Here is a 19,917-nt window from a genome sequence, read left to right as displayed (position 1 = left end):
GGGTAGAGAAAATAGTGCAACAATGATTGAATGGAAATCCAAAATCTCTGTAAATGTTCATTAAAATTAATTAAAAAAAAGAAGGGGAAAAATATAATGCTCTGTATAGACAAGTGAAGAAAAAGCATGTGGCCTTTTCGATAGACGTTTTCCATTTCCAGGTTGAAAACCAGAGGCTATGAAATGTGAGTGACTTTCTCAAGAAAATATTTAACCCTACCTCACAGGGTTGATGTGAAAATCAATTGAGAATATATGTGAATGTATCTTAAAAAAAAAACCCAGACAGTAAAAGATCCTGCTTTGGCTCTTTTCAAAGACCCACACTGCTGTTACCACAATGGTCCAGGAAAGAAAACAAGGTCCTTTGGGAGAGATATGAGTCATGGATGTGGTATCAGTGCCTCCTTCCCAGAGAGTGAAGAGAGCTCTGGTTTCCTGGAAGACTTTCTGTGTCTGGCGGGCAGTAGAAGTTGGATAAAAAGAAAGATGAGACACAAAGTGGGAGGAAATAATCAATACTGGAAATAAGCATGTTCTCATGTACCCAGAGCTTTTCCTCGGGTTGAGCCAAGAATGAATATCACAAGGACCTAAAGGAAAATAAAACCAATTCTTCTTTTACAACCAATCCCTTTGAGGTCATTTTGCCCAAGATTTTTATTTGCTGAGAACTGTAATTTTTTTTTCTTTCATGATTATATTTTTGCTAGTCCCATCTTTCCCCTGAATAAGAAGCCAAATCCATTGATTCTCTTTGCTGTCTAATCGGAAGTGATTCATAGTTGACCCTCCACTGGGTTTTTGGAGGCTCTAAGTCACACGGCAGGAGACTGCCCATCTCTCATCCACTGAGCGACTGATAGTTCTGAACCACCAAGAAGCAGCTCCCTATGGCCTGTGCCATATAAACTCACTGGAGTGGGCCACCCACAGTCTCCCAGGTCTCAGATTTTGAATGGAATTGGAGTAGTTCAATACAAATCGCATTCAATACAAATTATATTATGGCCAAACTTAGCCTTGGTCACCAACAGCCATTCATGGACCTCAAATGATTATGCTGGGGCCTGAAAAGTAAGCTGGCTGCATCTGCAAGATGTGACCAGTGCCCTGAATGAGGAGCTGCTTCCCATAATGAGTTCTCCAAGCTCACTCTGACTCAGGACAAACATTAAGACACTGGAGTGCTTACTCTCATCTGTTCACTTGCTGTCTCTCCTACTGCAATCTGCCAATTATTCTGTCCAGAAAAAATTCTCAATTAATATTTGTTAACTATATGAATTTTCACTGAATATTTTCTGTACCTTTCCCCCTCGTAATAAGTAACATCTTAAGTCTTCATGATGTTAATCAATTTAGGAGTTAAAAGACCATGACTTTTGTCACCAACTTGTTCAATCAGTTTGAGACTTCTTCATAGTCTTGTGTTCAAGTTCCTCATCTGCAATCTGGGAATGTCTCCAGCCTTGCCAGTCTCATTGTGATGCAGTGAGGTTCAAATAAGACACCACACGTAAACAGCATTAAGCTCGTAACACATAAAAAGTGTTAGTATTTTAAAACACATTCTCCAGAGACATTTTCATACACATAGTCTTTCTTTTCCTTGTTGTTGACAAATAATACTTTTGCAAGTTTCCACTTAATAATGTATTGCCTTCAGCTCTTCCCAACAAAGTTAAACTGAGACATCTGTGATTACCCATCAAATAGCTCATCCTTGTTCTCTCTCTTCATCCTACCCTTGGGATTAGAACCCAGGAACTATATAAGGGGATTCTTCCTGATTAATGTATCAATAGATAGATTGCAGAGCATGCTTTTAAGGATTTCCACCAGGTTTGCCCATGTTGGGATCAGAACTCTAATATAATTTGTATTGAATCGGTAAGAAGATAAAGATTTTACAGATTACTGTTTTTAGGTTTGTGGGGGAGGGGAAGTCCTTTTCCAAATATAATTCACAATTATGTGCTATGCATCAGAGAGTTAGACAGTGATGAGGGTTGATAGGAAGAGAATTGATGCCTTTGAGCCGTGGTGCTGGAGAAGAGTGTTGAATATACCCTGGACTGCTAGGAGAACAAACAGGTTTGTTCCGGAGAGGGTGAGGCTGGAATGCTCCTTGGAGTCAAGGATTCTGAAGCTTTGTCTGACATACTTTGGACATGTTGCAAGAAGTGACTGGTCCTTGGAGAGGGACATCATGTTTGGGAGAGTGGAGGGACAGTGCATGAGAGGAAGACCCTCAATGAGATGGATTGATTCTGTGATTGGGGTGGTGGGAGTGAGTGTGTCAGAGACAGAGAGGTTGGCACAGGATAGAACGGCGTTTAGGGTTCTTGTACATAGGATACATATGAGTTGGAAATGACTCGACAGCATGTAACAACAACAACAACAAATGTAATACTAATAGAAATTGACAGAAATATGATTCAGACTCATATCTTGCTCCTGTTGTTGCTGTTGTTGTTGATTACTGTCAAGTCGAGCATGACTCGTAGTGACCCTATGAACAAAAATCCTGAAGCCATTCTATAGCTACTGTCATTCCTCCAAGTTCATAGAGTTTCCAGAGGCATATGGTTTAGGAAGTGCATGCCAAGCCTGCTTACAAGCCTATCTTAAAACTGGGAGCTGCTCCAAACACTGTTCACCTTGAGCAGCCATTATGGCATTTGACTCCCCAATGGCACAAGGTTTAGCATCACAGCAAACCCAGATTGCTTCAGTGCAGCAAATTACCAAAGGAGTGTTGCACAATTTAGAAGAATGTTCCTCCAAAAATAACTCCAGACCCTCAGGCCCAATGTACTATTTACTTTTGGCCAGAATGAACAATATCCAGTCTCTCCTATCTCTATGGCATTCCAGCAGCCTTTCTCTTTTTTTCATCTACATCACAATTGGTTTCTACCTTCTGATGTTCCGTGAATCAGTCAGGGAACTGGTGGCTTCTTTTCTCTGCTTATGAATATGCCTCTGGCTTGTTCCAATACACCACTACACATTGTCCAGGTCCAGATTCATTTACAGCCAACATTTCATACAGAACAAAGAATAAAAACTGCTGACTGTCCAGACAGTAATTATAAGATGATAGGAAATCAAAGAAAAGGAGAAAGATCTGGTGTGAAGAACAATGTATATGAAATTTATGAACTTTGTAAGTAAATCAGTATAAAATGATAATAATAAAAAAAATCATGGGCATAGCAGTCACTAGGCTGGTCATGGGATGATCAGAGAATATGCTTGGGTCCAGCTAATCTTGGCCAATAAACTACTACCACCAGCTTTTTTACCCAAGACCTAAAATGTACCTGATCCATGTCAGGGCACTTTCAGTAACTTCATATGTATGTAAAAGCTGGCAATGAATAAAAGAAACACACACACACACACACACACACACACACACACACACCCCAAACAAACAAAAGAACCCCACCTGAAGCATAATTGATGCATTTAAAGTGTGATGTTTGTGAAAAATACCACACATACTGTCAATTGAAATAAAAATTAATCTGCCCTGGAAGAAGTAGAACTAGACTGTTCCTTAGAAGTAAAGAGGAAGACTACAGATATGGCTACTGCCGCTTCTGCCGCTGGCCCTGGGACCATCCGGTGTCCCCGGACGAATTGCTCCCGAAGGGTGCCGCCCAGAAGATCGAAGAGGAACTGGAAGAGGATGGCGACGAGGAGCTAGATGAGACCCTGTCAGAGTGAATAGGGGCTGACGGAGATGTTCCCGGAGAGAATCCAGTCTGTGCCAGAGCCACTTTTGATCTTTCCCTCTTTGTGGCTCAAAAGATGTACCTATTTTCCAGGGCAGCTTCCTTTATTACCCTTGTTCTTCCTGTTGTCTTTGAGACGAGAAATTGCAGATGGACTAGCAGCAGCACTTGCAACAGAGGCAGATACTTCTCGGGGCCCTACACTGGGCTGTCAGGAAGAATGCCAGGGGCTCTTTCCTGGAAAGATCTAGATTGTTACTGTTGAATCTGAGCTGTCTTGGATGAAATTTGAAATTCAAAAGTGTTTGAAATGTTGCTTCCTCCCACACACACACTTGGTACATTGATTTATGTAAACCTGATGGGACAATTTCTTCCTTGAGACTCGCAATATCCAAATGTGCTCTTTACTTTCCCCTCACTTGCTTCTGTCTTCATTCATCAGAGGTGGTAATGCAAATGATTATTTGCCATCCTCCACCCCCACTAAGTTGCTCTTAGTTATTCTGCAAGACCTCTCTTCTCTCTCCCATTGTGGGATAGGAACCAGTGGGGATGAACCCAAGAGTTAATGATGGGGTTCTTTTCTTAAAGAATGGGAGATGTGGGGAGGTACACACACAGTAAGAGAGACAAAGTGCATTGTGGCTGTGGGACAGCTGCTTGCATCCCTGGGTGTTGGAGGGAGGAGGGCCAACGCAGCTCCTCCACAGGGGGAGCCTGGAGGACAGAAGCAGTTCCTCTCTCTGAATTCTGGCTGTTAGACCTCTATGTACATGTAGAAAACAAATCATTGCTCGTTTTTTTTCTGTTTAAAATAAAAAACTATTACAGCTGGAGAGGGGGAGAAGTAAAGAGGGAGAAACTTTGTTTCTACTATTTTGGACATGTCATGGTAAGAGAACAACGCCTGAAGAACATAATACTTGGTAAAGCAGAGGATCAACAAAATGATGAAAGTCCTCAAAGAGTTGGATTGATGCAGGGCTGCAAAGATTTTTAAAGTAGCAGGACCAGGAAAAATTTCATTCTGTTATGGGTAGTGTTGCCATGAGTTAGTCAATTTGCTGACACCAAATAATAATAACAAAAGTTGAGTGAGGTTAGTCATGCCTTAGCTGTTTTGATTCCTCCTGGACAGAAAGGAAAACCTATCAATGAGCAGGAAGGTCCTGCTACCAGATTCCCCTATGTTGTAAAATCTACATCCTCCACACAAAATGGGAAACCTAAGCTTCATGGAGACCAAGTCTTTTCATCTTTTTCAGCCCTCTGCTGCTCGTCGGTCTTGTTCCCTCTGCCTGCATTTTGAGATCTTCTGCAACATGTTGATAGCCTTTCTGACCCTACTTTCCTTATATTCCTTACTTCTGTCCTTGTTACCTCCACAGGGAACCTCATACTCACCATCAGCATTCCAACCTCCAGGTTTTTGCAAATGCTGTTTTACCCATAAGGCAAACCTTTACACTCTGTTATCATTCTCTATCTTATTTATCTCTTGAAATTTATCATTTACTTCTTAAGCGATTTCATAAATGTTACTTCTCTCTCACTCTGCATGTCAAACTCCCCAAGAGTAGGTATTGAGCCTTACTAGATTTTTACTTTTTGTTTTCTGTGAATTCTGGGAGTCCCCATGTGATACAAATGATGAAGTACATGGCTGTTAACTAAAATATTGGAGGTTCCAATTGGTGCAGACGATTCTCAAAGAAAGACTTGGTAATCGACATTTGATAAATCACAGCTGCTGGGAATCCAATGGAGCACAGTTCTGATATTCATGTGATTAGTACGAGTCATAATCCCCCTGGCAGTAAATGGTTTGGTTTCTTGGGAATGGAATTGTATCAAGTGCTTCACCCTCATCCTAGTGTGTTTCCCAAGTAACAGGCAATGAAAGAATAGAAATGTTAAGAGACAACAGTTCGCAAAAGGATTGTAATCTCTTTCCTAAAAGAGAAGATAAATATATTTACCCAGCATAAGATCAGGAGACAATTTAGGACTGGATAATAAATGGTTGGGAGACTAGGCCAAGAGATTTGAGCCATATTTTGTAGACGATGTTGTTATTGTTGTTGTTATTGTTAATGCCATCAAGTCACCTATGACTCACAGCAACTCTCTGAGCAATGGCTCTGAACCTTGCCCTATCCTGAGCCAAATTTCACCATCTCTGACACACTTCACCCCATTGCCACAGTCACTGTGTCAGTCCATCTCATTCAGGGTCTACCTCTCTGTGCTGGACTTCTACCCTTCCAAGCATGATGTTCTTCTCCAAGGACTGGTCCTTCTTGGCAGCATGTCCAAAACATGTGAGATAGAGCTTCAAAATATTTGCCTCCAAGGAGCAAACTGTTTTCACTGTCTCCAGGACAGGGCTGTTTGTTCTCTTGGAAGTTCATAGTATGTTCAATGCTCTTCTCCAACACCACAACTCAAAGGCATTGATTTGTCTTCTGTCATCCTCAATCATTGTCCAGCTCTCAGATGCATAGTAAGCAAATTGAGAAGACCACAGTGTGGATCAGGCACACCTTTGTCTCTAAACTGACATCATTATTCTATAATACTCTGGCCAGATCTTCAACAACAATTTTTTTCCCAATACAATTCATCTTTTGATTTCCTGAGTGCTGGTGCCAAGAACGTTGATTGTGGATTCAAGCAAGATGAATCAATAATCATAATCCTTTCTCCACCTACCATGATACTGCTTTTTGGCTTGGTAGTGAGAATTTGTGTTTTCTTGATGTTGAGATGCAATCCATATTGAAGATTGCAGTCCTTGACCTTCTACAGAAAGCACTTTAATAGGGAAACACAAATATGAGAAATAGTTGCAAACAGCCACAATAACTGGAATGTGGACTGTACAGAGTATGCATATAGGAAAAGTGAACATGCTTGAAAAAGACATAGAATACATAAAAACTGATATACTAGGCATGGAGCCATTAGAAGTTGGTGATTTGTTGTTTTTCTTTGTTTGGGTACTCTTTTTGGTTTGGTAGAGATTAACGTTTAGTTTTGTTTTAAGCAAGTACAGGAAGACATGTGCAAGACAGAAGATTCATTTGGTTGCAGACTTGCTAACTTCCTTCAAGAAGTTTCTACTCCACATAACTGGAAGAACAATGCAACCAACAACAGAAATGGAGAAGTCAAAGCCAAGGAGGAAACAAATAGTTCTGTCTTGTTAGACTTGACAGCTGTGTTCTTAGAGACCCTGTGTTACTTTTTAAAAATCCTATCACACACAACACAAAATCATTGTTTCAGCAAAAACAAAGAAGTTAGTTCACCTAAAACACATTAGTTTCTTTTCTTTGTTCTTCTGTCTAAAAAACCAAAACAACCCAAAACTCACTGTTATTGAATTGGAATCTATTTATAGTTGACTGTCCTGAGGGGTTTCAGAGGCTGTGAATCATGCAAGAGGATATTGCCCATCTTTCTCCAACCACTTTGCCACTTTGGGTCATATGGATTATGCTATCAGAGCTCCCTGTTCCTTTATGGATGAGCTTTAAAAAAATGAAATATTCACTGTCAAGTGAGTGCTTGCTCTGCCTCCAGCATTTTCCTGAACAATTTTCTTTATTATTTCATTTAATTCTCAAAGCAACACAATATGAAGTGCTCTTATGACTCACTTTTGAGGCAGACAGAGGTTATGTAACTTACATAAGTCCCTACAGCTAGTGGGTGGAGGTGGTATGTCATTGTTGTTTTCATCATCATTGTTGTTGTTATGTGCCGTTGAGTTGCAATACTATGTACAACGGCTCTGAACCCTGTTCTATCCTGAGTCAATTTCATTACCTCCAACACACCCATTCCCACGACCCCAGTTTCTGAGTTAACCCATCTCATCCAGGATCTTCTTCTTTTGTGCTGTCCCCCGGACAGAATGAATCACTAACATGCTTCCCCTACAATAATTTTATTAAGCAAAAATAATGGGATTTTTGTCATTCTATTTATTTCAAGATAAAAATTTACTGCTTAAAACAGACTATATCAAGCCTGAAAATCACCCAGGTCTGGCCAGCATGAGTCCAGATAAAAACCAATGAGTCCTTAGACCACAAGGTTGAAATTAGATGGTAAAATGCATAAAAAAATCAAAATAAATTAAGCAATTATTCCAAACATTAACAAAAGAACACAGCTTTAGTTTGCTTGGCTCCACAGTCAACACTCTTGGCACCAATAGCCAGGAAATTAAAAGGCGCATTGTCATGGGAAAGTCTGCTGTTAGGGACCTCTCCAAAGTACTGAAGAGCAATGGTGTCTCTCTGAAGACTAAGGTGCATCTGATACAGGCCATGGTCTTCACAATCACTTGTAATGCATCAGAGAGTTGGACAATGACCAAGGAGGACAGAAGGAGAATTGATGCCATTGAGCTGTGGTGCTGGAGAAGAGTATTGAGAATACCATGGACTGCTAGAAAAACAAACAGATTCATCCTGGAAAGGGTTAAACCGGGCGGCTCCTTGGAGGCAAGGATTCTGAGGCTCTGTCTAACATACTTTGGACATGTTGTGAGGAGAGACCAGTCCTTGGAGAAGGACATCATGCTTGGGAGGGTGGAGGGATAGCGCAGGAGGGTAAGGCCCTCTATGAGGTGGATTGGTTCAGTGACTGGGATAATTGGGATGGGAGTGTCAGAGACAGTGCGATTGGCACAGGACAGAACAGAGTTTAGAGCTGTTGTACATAGGGTCGCTATGAGTCACAAGCGACTTGACGGCACATAACAGCAACAATAACAACAACAGAACTTAATGTGTTGAAGTAGCAGGTTAGTTAGCCAAAGCTCTGGACATAGTGCTTTTCTCCTTCTTGCATCTGCGTGCAAGTCTCCAGCTGCATACTCTCCACCTAGTCTTTTTTACTGTATCTGATAAGCACTATTTAACTCACACTGAAAGAAATATCTATAGTATTTCAGAGAAGCTGGACATGATAATGGATGTAGGAGCTTAAAGAAATCCATACATTTTATCATGTATTGACATACACATTACTTCTCATGTTTAAAAAAAAATAGCCCAGTGTCCCTTAGTATATCCTGACCTCCTCCTTTAAAGTCACTCTCTCCTTGTATTTATTTACTTCTTTGAGAAGTACCCCCTTCATGGTAAAGTGAATCTCATCCAAACATTGAGGCTTACTCAGCTCCACAGTCAATGTCTTGGCACCAGCAGTCAGGAAATCAAAAGACGAATTGCATTAGGTATATCTACTGTCAGGGACTTTTTCAGAGTATTGAGAAGCAAGGATGTTAAGTCTAGAAACTAAGGTGTGTTTAATCCAGGCCATGGTTTTCGCAATTACTTACTATGCATCAGAGAGGTGGACAATGACTAAGGATAACAGAAGAAGAACTGATGCCTTTGAGTTGTGGTGCTGGAGAAGAGTCTTGAACATTGAACAGCCGAAAAAAAAAACAAACAAATAAGTCTTTTTTGGAGAGGGTGAAACCAAGTATCTCTTTAGAGGCTAGGATTTTGAAGCTCCATCTCACATATTTTGGGCATGTGGCCAGGAGGGATTGATCATGAAGGATATCATGCTCAGGAGGGTTGAGGGATAGTGCAGGAGAGGAAGACTCTAGATGAGATGGATTGATACAGTGACTGGGTAAATGGGGGTAGGTATGTCGGAGTCAGTGAGACTGGCTCAGAACAGGACAGATTTCAGAGCTGTTCACAGGGTCACTATTAATTGCAGGCCACTCGATGGCACATAACAACAACAACAAGTTGTGCCCCTCCCTACAACAGCTGTAGGGGTCCCCTAATCACAGGTCAAACACCACCAAGCTCTGAGGATGTAAAAGAGGAAGGTCATCAGTGTTCCAGGCCGAGTTAACGGAGGGCAATGAGCTGTTCAGACCCAAGCACAATATGGTCAGATTTGCCCCTCAGGGTAACTGTGTACCATAACATGGAGACCTGCAATGGACATGCAGCTTTGGGCAGAGAGCTCACGAAGACTGCCCTGCAATGAGTTTAGACCACTCTGACTCATCAGCTCTCTGACTAAATTCAATGAAATAAATAAACTGAAGAAGAATTTACACAGGCTGCTCATATCTATGTGAACATCACTGAAATTTGGGCTCTTGCATTGTTGTATACAAATTTAAGAAAAGGAACAAAGTGATTAATGCAAAATAAAATTAGAAAGCCAGGTTTCTACTTTTTTCCTAAACAAATCCATGCATTTTTTTTTAGAATCCACTGGTGCTGGGGAGGGCATAATATAATAAAAGAAACATTGAGACCTTTTTCCAAGCTGACTCAACAGACAATTGCCTGGAATTTAAATTTGTCTGATCACACCTCCTTGTACTTGCCTACTACCAGACCTAACCAGGTAGAGTATCTAACAGCATGATCAGAGCTGAGAGATAAAAAAAATCTTCCCATGTGGCAACACTAGGGAGCTCTGACACCGCTGCCTGAATACGGCTGGAAAAGAAGAGCTCTTCTCATTATTTAATCAACACAGAAACTTGGTAGGCCAGGGGATAAGGAGTTGCACGGCCAATCCAAAGGCAGGCAGTTTCACATCCACCAAGTTTTCCACGGGAGAAAAATGGACAATCTGCTTCTGCGTGATTTACAACCTCTGAAGATCAGCTTGCTGGAGGCTCAGCTACAAGTCAGTTCCGACTCAACAGAGGTGAGCTGAGTTTGCATGTACACATTTAAGGGGAGTAGATACCCCCAGCAATGTACAGCAGTGGTGGTGAGGAAAAGGGCAATTCCAGGGCCTTTTCTCTGACCATCTTTTTGTCCCCACTGTCCCCATGCTCACCTGTCGATGGCAATGGCCAGCAGGACATTAGTGGAGACATAGATAGAAACAGTGCGTAGATAGTTGATGGAGGCGCAGAGCACCTGTCCATGCTCCCAGGACAGCTGGCGTACCACATAGTAGTCCATCTCAAAAGGACAGCAGACAATGGCCACCAGAAAGTCAGAGATAGCTAGGTTAGCAATGAGCAGGTTGGTGAGATTTCGCAGTTTCTTATATCGGGCCAGGGCAACGATGAAGATGAAGTTGCCAATGCCACAAACCAGCATGATGCCCACCAGGGCCATGCCAATAACAATCTTGGCAGCAAAGAAAGTGTGAGACTTGGTCACATCCTCATTTTCATCCAAGGTTATATTGTAGTCCTCATAACTGGAGTTGAGTGGGAAAGGACTTGGGTCTCCGTGGGGTTCAACCATAGAAAGGAAGTTGGTGGAGGTGTTGGTGGCATTGTCATCCCCAAGCCCCATAATGAACTCCATCTGGAAAGTGGAGCTCCTCTGCTGGCTCTCTGGTCTCCTTTAGAGAGTCAATCTTCCAGCCAACATCATTGGGCCACAGCATCCAAGCTCTATCCTAAATCGCTGAAAGACAAACACATGTTCTACACATGTGAACGGAGCTGGAGCCTTTAAAACCATTATGTGACTAGGCCCGTCCACAGCCTCCTCAGTATGAACATAGGGTGATAGTGGATATTATGTGCCCTCAAGCCAGAACTCACCAGTGACCCTCCAGTGGGTGTTCAGATGCTGCAAATCACACAGGAAGAGAATGTGCACTTTTCTCCCAGGATGCCCCTGGAGGATTTGAATTGAAGAAGGTCTTCTGGTTGGCAACACAACTCCTTACCGAGTAAGCCAACAGCACTCACTTAGGGTGGTAGAGTGAAACAAAGGAACAAATGCCAGAAAACAAAACACAATACCTCAGCCCCACTCAAGGGAGGCTGGAATGTTGTAGACATGGTCAGGTTCTGTTTACTGCCATTGTATAAAGGCAAAGTTATTTGAAGATTTTTGTCTCAGGGCCCAAAGCTGGCAGTGCAGGTAGGCCTTTAACAGACACAGCCTGCACTAAACCCGTGTTCCAAATTTCATTCACTGCGGGCCTGCCTGCGCTTTGTCCCTTGTGTATGTGCTGTCCACACTCCTCAAAGGGCTTGACATTTGGGAGCCAGACAATAATCTTCTGCACCTCAATAGGATTTAACTCCATTCCTTCCCTCTCTGCCAACTCCCTCAATATCCCACCCGTGTTCCTCAGATTTTGCCTCTTCCTTTAAGTCATCAGCCTGTCCTGGACGTGGACAGAGCAGGACTCACACATGAAGGATCAAAGGGACCCAAGCTTGGCCCGCCTGGAAGGACTCGCTGAAAACACAGAGGAGAGCAGGAGAGGGGGCTCACTCTGGTGACTTGCACCCAACACCCAAGGCGGGGACTCCGCCAGCTCTTTTGGAGAGAAAAGCACTCTCCCAAGCTTCTGGCTCAGCCTCTAAGTCAGAATTTCTAAACAAAGCTCATAGAAGCTCGGGGCGGGGGTCGGGGGTGGGTGGGTGGAGGGTAAATCTGACGACTTAAACCACTGGCAGAAATGGTCCAGCGACCATTCCTCCTTTATTCTCACAGTTCAGGGAGCACCTCCATCTCCACCGGAGTCTTCTGGAACCCCTAACTGGCACTTGAGCCCAAACCGCAACCCCGAGCCTGTCTTTGTAATTCCTACTGTCAGTCCTCTCAACCTGAGAAGGCTACAACCAAGGACAGAAAGGAGGGCGCATCTCGACTTCTGGGTGAGGGGGAGTAAGCAGAGTCAGTCTCTTCAAATGCAGCTTTTCCATTCACCAGCCCCCGTTTCCCACATGCAGGGGTCAGGTCCTCCGAGCCTCTACCCCGGGGACGCGCTAGATACCTGCTGGGCATCTCCGCTGGCTTCCTTACTGGGAATGGGGTCCAGGGAGGCTTCTTGCACAGCCCGGCGGAAAGGTAGCAGGCATCTGGTCCTTCCTGCAGTTTTCTAGGTTCATGCCCCTCCGAGAGGCGCACTGTGGACGCTCTGCCACGAGGATCCGCCGCCGCGGGGACCCTGCTGCGTGGCTGCCTCTCGGGACGCGCCCCCCGCCCCCTGCTCCCGCGGGCAGCTCCAACGAGGTCGCGAGAAGCCTCCAAGCCCTAATGCGGGGATCAGTGCGGGTCTCACTTCTGGACGCTCCCCGGGACCCCTCCCCGCAGGCTGTTTCTCAGCTCAGGCTCCCGCACTGTGAGCGAGGCTGCCGGCGCGCCGCTCTGTAGGAGGCGCCTGGCTGTGCTCGCTTCAGCACGCGGGTCATCAGGGCCAGATCACTGTGTTAGCCCCAGGGTATGAGTGGGTGGAGACGGCCTGGCTTAAACCACCAACCTTGAGCCCATCCACTAACCACCTGGCTTCACAGGTAGTGTTTCAAAGAGCCAGGAGGAGCTTCCCGCCTGCGCCCGGAGCCGCCCTCAACTGGCACTGGGTCAGAGGAAGCCTTGTCCCCAGGGCAGGCTAAGGGCACAGCAGGTTCCGTTTTTGTCCTCAGTCACAGGTATTTCTTGTGTGGAAGCTTCAGACAGCCTCTATCCGGAATGTGGTGAAGCGGGATTGAGGGACCAGAAAATGGAAGGAACTCCCCAGGAGGAGGGATTCTAGTCAGAAGACACCAGAGCTGCTTTGCAGAGCATAAATCAAACCAAAGCCACTGGGGGTCACACAGAGGGTCCACTGGATTTCCCAGACTGTAAATCTTTTTTACTTTTATTTTATTTTATATTGGTTTGCTTACAAAGTTTCACACTATTCGTTATTCACAATGTTTCACACTATCATTCGCATGCATTGTGTTTTATAAAATTAATCACCATTGGACCTTGCACATCATTACCCTGTCTTTCCAGGTTCGTAGCAGCATTACCCACCATCACAAGAACGTGGAAACAGCCTAAATGTTCAACCACAAGCGAATGGTTTGGGAAATTGTGGTACATTCACACAACGAAATACTATACAGCACTCAGGAGCAACGATTTCGAAAAATACTACTTAATTTGGGAAAGACTGGAGAGTAATATGCTGAGTGAACTGTAAATCTTTATGGGAAGAATTTGTTCATCTTCTAGGAGGAGCAGCTGGTGAATGTGACCTTTCCATTAGCAGTGCCACTCTTAACACACAAGGCTGCCAGAACGCCTTCGTGGAGCACAGATCTCACTCAAAAAGGCTAGTTCCAACCTCCCATACCAGATAATCCAAGATAATTTCAATATGCCCTTGCATACTGCCATTGAGGTTAGTAATCATCAAAAAGGCTACACATGATGTGCCAACGTTGCTTCAAACACACTGTGTCATTTCAGAAATGCCATATAATTTTTCTGTGGTTTTCTTCAGTTACAAAGTTAATGAATTGAACTTGTACTGGGAAGTCTCAATGATTCATGCCAATACCCTCACTTGGTCAGGCACAAAACTCTTGTCACTTTCAAAAATGTCACAGCACTTTCATAAAACCTCATGTCCTACAGACAATGGATCTGGAGAGTAGTAGTAATTGAGAGCATGGGATATAGTCAACTGCCTCCTTTCCATTTAATGCTGAACATAAGAGTTATGTGACTAATGTTTGCATTTGTAAATTAATTACTGGTAATAGTGACTCCTACTTTGTAAGATTGTTCTGAGGATTTAGTAAGATAGAAGAGGTGAAGAGTTTAGCAAACATCTGTCACTTGGCAGGTACCTGATAAATGTCAGCTATTGCTATCACTGTGTGATTATTTTTGTATCCTGTTCTATGATGCTTCTCAGATTTGCCCAGTGAATGGACCTAGAAAACTATATACTTAACCATTACCTATGTAATTATTGAATGTGTTTGACAGTCTAAAGGCAAACCTAAAATAGAACCTAGCACAACCAATCTCCTTGTGGACTGTTAGACAGCCAATCCCCTTGTGGATAGGCTAACATGCCCTATACCCATATTCCCATCTATCTACACTGTAAATTCAAATAGTGGCTAGGAAAGTCACATTGAAAAGTAAACTCCACAACCCTAAACCTGATGGTTTGACATGATGACTGCAACAACAGCATCAAGTATGTTAGAAATTATGAGGAAGGCACAGGATAAGACAGACACAGGGTAATTCAGATCTGTTCATAGAGTTCTAGGAGTCATACGAGACTCAATAATACCTAATAGCAACAACAGTTCTGGGACAGAGTGCTTTGGTCTACATTAAAATCTCAAATTGAGAAGTTGGTTTATTATTAAGATAATGGAAAGAGATTAAAAATAAAATATAGAATCCCCTTGATGTCATTTTAAAAAATCAAGTTTGCCAGCAGCCTAGATATTTTACCTCTCAATTTAGTCAGGTGCCAGCAGGGAGCAGAAGTGTCCTACCTTATGCTACCTACAAAGAGTATTATACCTGCCTACAAAAAGGTCCTTAATACAGGAAAGAATTTGCAATGAGAGGGAGCCCTCATCAAAGAAGATATAAAGAATTGACTTGGGAAGCACTTTCTTTGGATCTAATTTTCCTGAATCTGAAGTAATGCACATAGTTTACTTTGGATTTCCCCCCTTCCTATTACTATTATTTTATTTTCTTTACTTGTTTCCATCTCATTCTTGAAGAGCACTACTTGTGCTGTTAAGTCCAAGTCTACATGTCTTCATCAGCTCTAATTCACCAAAGGACTATAGAATACAGATGGGAAATCTCCTCTCATTATGATTTATAGCCTTGAAACCTCAGCAGGGGTTGGAACAAATTGGAACAGACCTGACAGCAATGAGATAGAATGTTCATGCTTTATAGCCTTTTGAATTCTTAGCTCATCATTTAAACTTATAATTATGTCATTTTGATTCAGAAATGAAAGTTTTTAACATCTCTGAGTTTTTCAGCCATGCAACTCCTGTGTCTTCTAGTAAAGACTACACAGAAACCCAACTCAAGGAGATCCAAAAAGGTCATTCAGCAAGCACACACTGGGGAGAACTGGTATCCAAAAAAGTAATCTACTGTCCAAAAGGCAAACATGTAATTCAAATCTCTTGGATCTTTGCCCTGTGCTCTGTCCAATTCTTGAGCCTGCCTTGATCACAACATGTATTTTCTACCTGTTCTTAATTTGCTCCTTTAGATCCTTGACTCCAGGGCCCTGTCACATGTTCCTGTTTGACAAAGGTAGTAAATCAGCGTATTTTCTGCTTTCATACACACCCAGTGCCTTGAAAAAAAATCAAAGATTTCTGGAAGATACTCAGAGCTGGCTCCAACACATCCTACATCCTTTTCCAATAACCTAGCCTGTATCTGAGCCAGTGATGCTTGACCAGCTTTCCATCACACACTCAGGAGATCATTTGGTCTATTTTCCAACTTTTCACATCTCCAAATTTAATTTAAGACAGCTTCAGGGAGGATAGTTCGATTCAGAGCCTTGCCATATTCCTGGGAGAGATACAAACACTTTAAAAATATTTATTCTTCTATTAGTTTTACTGCTTTCTAAATTTTGGAATTGAAAATAATTTTATTTGTATTTATAATTTACCTAGAAGAATTGACAGTAATGGAATACAAACAATATTTTTTTTTTTAAAAGAAGCTAAAGAAGTTTATTAAGGAGTCTCCCAGGCATGATTCCTTGGTCTGTAGAGAGATAAACAGGCAGAGGGACAGACCAGGGAAATACAGCACCATAAAGTGGATTAGAGCAGGTTTGTTTTTTGTTTGTTTTTTTTTTGTGGTCTGTTAATCATCTTGATGTTTTCTTTTTTTTTTCTATAATTATATTTTATTAATTTTCATAAACATTTACAGAGATTTTGGGCTTCCACTCATTCATTGTTGCACTATTCTCTCTACCCTCCTCCCAGTTTGTTCTTGTCCAAATGCCACAATGCTTGTCAAAGCCAGTTCTGATTAATCTTCTTTGTCAGTGTATCCTTTGCCATTCTCTATCACTCCTCCCTGAGAGAGACTTCACCCTGAGTCATAAGGAAAAGGGGACGGCGTATTCTCTTAGCTACTTCCTGCTGAAAAGGGACGCTGTGGGTTTCAGGGTGAAGATCTTCTCTCACTACTCTAAAGGGCCCCTTTGGCAGTAGGAAACACATAGACTATTATGGAGATTGATTTTGGAATTCAGATGCACTCTTATTGATTGTGCTTGGCTGTACATGTACATATCCTTCAAGATGTATCATGGGGGTACAAACAATATTTTTATCCAGAAAATTAGAGAAGTTTCTCTATTAGTAGGAAAATATGTACATTTTAGAAAAGGCTTTGAAAAATCCCGAACAAACAAATAACCTTGATTTGGCATCAACTGGACAACAGTGGGCTTGGTTTGGGTTTGATTTTCAAGAAGGGCTTTGATTTAGGAAGGACTTTGAGTATAGATTGTCTTCTATTGAAATCTGGAAATGACACAAAATCTGATAATACAGTAAAATCGCAAATCTGGGATATTTTATATGAGTCTCAGGATGAAGAGGACACGTGGCATCTACTTCAGATTCTGATTTTCCTGACAGAGCCTCAAGGAGAATAGGTTACAGGGTAGGAGGGCTCTAGGAGACAGATGTGGGTGGGGCTGCTAAAGCCTCCCAGTACAGAGCAAGAAAGAAGGAAACATGACCCGAGTTCACCGCAATGGGATCAACACAGAACCCTGTGGCCTTATCCCCTTGTAGGTGCAGCAGCTACGGAAGGTCTGAGAGAGCTCTTTTCCATTAATTAAGTCAACTCTTTGGGGAAGCGTGTGAATAATAAAACCCCAGAGGATCTGGGGTTGGTGTTTTCTGCATTATGCAGATGAAGGTGAGTCAGATAAGCTTTATATGACCCTGTTATAGTTAGTTATAAACTAGGGAACCTTGGTGAAATAAGAGTTTAGTTGACAGAGGTGAGCTCTGGTGGCCTAGTGGCAAGAAGCTGCACTGCAATCCCAGAGGTGTGCAGTTCAAATCCACCAGATGCTCTGCTGGAGAAGGAGCAGCAATCTCCTCCTGTACCAGTCAAATCTGATTTGATGGTACACACACACACTAAAAATAAAATTAAAAACTTTTTAAAAATTACTGTGAAATACAATGTGAATTAAAAGTGTGAAATACAATGTATATGAACTTTGTAAACAAACCAATATAAAATACATAAAAAAATTTTTTTAAAAAGAGTTTAGTTGACAGAGGAAACCAAAAACAACACTTCTGATAACAATTTGGTGATTCATATCCATTTTCTTCCTTTTTAAAAATTATTTTGTCTTGATTTAAATGAAAATTTACAAAGAAACAGGTTTCTTATCCACTTCACTGAGCCAACTAGCAGCATCATGATAGATGGTGAAGAGATTGAGATTGTTAACAGTTTTAGTTTGCTTGGCTCCACAATCAACACTCTTGGCACCAGCAGCCAGGAAATCAAAAGACCTCTCAAAAGCACTGAAGAGCAATGGTATTACTCTGGAGAGTAAGGTGCACCTGATGCAGGCTATGATCTTTGCAATTACTTGCTATGCATCAGAAAGCTGAACAATGACTAGGGATGATAGAAGGAGAATTGATGGCTTTGAGCTTTGGTGCTGAAGAAGAGTACAGAATATACCGTGGACTGCCAGGAGAACAAACAGGTTTGTTCTAGAGAGGGTGAAACCAGGCTGCTCCTTGGAGGCAAGGATTCTGAGGCTTTGTCTGGCATACTTGGGGCATGTTGCAAGGAGGGGCCAGTCCTTGGAGAGGGATGTTATACTTGGAAGGGTGGAGGAACAAAGAAGGAGAGAAAGATCATCGATGAGATTCAGTGTGGGGTAATGAAGGTAGGTGTGCTAGAGACAATAAGATTGGCACAGGATAGAGCAGGGTTTAGGGCTGTTGTACATCAGGTCACTGAGTTGCAAACAACTCGATGACACATGACAACAACAACAATAGCTAGTTATCTTGATGATTTCCTCATGTATTTTTTGGTCTGAACACTTTCTTTGGGGAAGTCCATTTTGCAGTTGTTTAAAAGTTTAAAAGTTTGTTGTTGTTGTTCTTAAGTGCTACTGAGTTATAGACATCTCAAAGCAACACTATGAATGAAAGACCTGAACACTTGTATAACTTTACTCTTTTCTCCAAGTTCATTGAGTTTCTGGAGGCAAGCTGTTTTGGAAGTGGATGTCACTCATGCTTTCAAGCTTGTTTTAATCAAGGAGCTCCACCAAACCCTGTCCACCATGGGTAACCATTATCACATTTGACACATCAGTGTCACAGTATTTAGCATCACAGCAACCATGAGTTACCTCGGTACAGCAAATGGACAGACCAGTGCTATACCACTTAGAAGAATTAAAACCACTCCGGAGGGCCACAGATTAAAATCACCCACCTTTGGCTTGGTAGTATAACTTTCTACCCACTAGGCCAACAGAGCTCTCTAGTTGTTGTTGTTGTTGTTGTTGTTAAGCGCCCTCGAGTCATAGATGACTTATAACGACCCTATGAACAAAAGACCTGAACACTTGCGTAACTCTCATTTTTTTCTCCAAGTTCATAGAGTTTCCAGAGGCAAGTTATTTTAGAAGTCTATTAATGCCATATATTAGGGTTTCTAAATTTGTTCCCATTTTTACCTCTGATGATCTTAACATTTTTTTTAGTTTACCCCAGGTCCCTGCTGTACCTTCATTGTTTTTTTTTTTTTTATAAAGTGTGAGATAATGGATTTTATATCTTTTTTTTGGCAGATATTATTGCTGTTGTTATGTGTTGTAGAGTCGCTTGCCACTCATACTGATCCTATGTACAATAGCTCTGAACTCTCCTCTATCTTAAGACAATCTCATTGTCTCTGCCATACCAACCTCCCATTCTTCCAGGTACTGTATCAATGTATCTCATCTGAGTCTTCCTCTCCTGCACTGTCACTCCACCCTTCCAAGTGTGGTGGCTTTATCCAAGGACTGGTCCTTCCTGATCGCATGTCCAAAGTATGTGAGATGTTGTTGTTTGTTGTTATGTGCCGTCGAGTCGCTTGTGACTCATAGCGACCCTATGTAGAACAGCCCTAAACCCTGCTCTATCCTGTGCCAATCTCATTGCCTCTGACACCCTCATCCCGATGGCCCCAGTCACCGAATCAATCCATCTCCCAAAGGGCCTTCCCCTCCTGCACCTGCCCTCCACCCTCCCAAGCATGATGTCCCTCTCCAAAGACCGGTCTCTTCTTACAACATGACCAAAGTATGTCAGACGAAGCCTCAGAATCCTTGCCTCCAAGGAGCAGCC

General features: G+C 42.4%; 1 protein-coding gene across 1 annotated transcript in view; it reads right to left on the bottom strand.

Annotated features, from left to right (window-relative positions):
• The window catches only part of PROKR1 (prokineticin receptor 1), an 18,919-nt gene extending 7,845 nt beyond the window's left edge, over positions 1–11,074 (bottom strand). The window contains exon 1 of the mRNA XM_006880981.1: positions 10,593–11,074. Coding sequence (XP_006881043.1) covers positions 10,593–11,074 — 482 coding nt within the window. The remainder of the gene's footprint in view (positions 1–10,592) is intronic.
• Positions 11,075–19,917: the final 8,843 nt, after the last annotated feature.

The sequence above is a fragment of the Elephantulus edwardii genome, unplaced genomic scaffold, assembly GCF_000299155.1.
Source record: "Elephantulus edwardii isolate Elephantulus edwardi_28Jun2011 unplaced genomic scaffold, EleEdw1.0 scaffold00011, whole genome shotgun sequence".
Lineage (NCBI taxonomy): Eukaryota > Metazoa > Chordata > Mammalia > Macroscelidea > Macroscelididae > Elephantulus > Elephantulus edwardii.
Note: the sequence above shows the minus strand (reverse complement) of the source record. Positions and strands in the feature narration are given on the sequence as shown.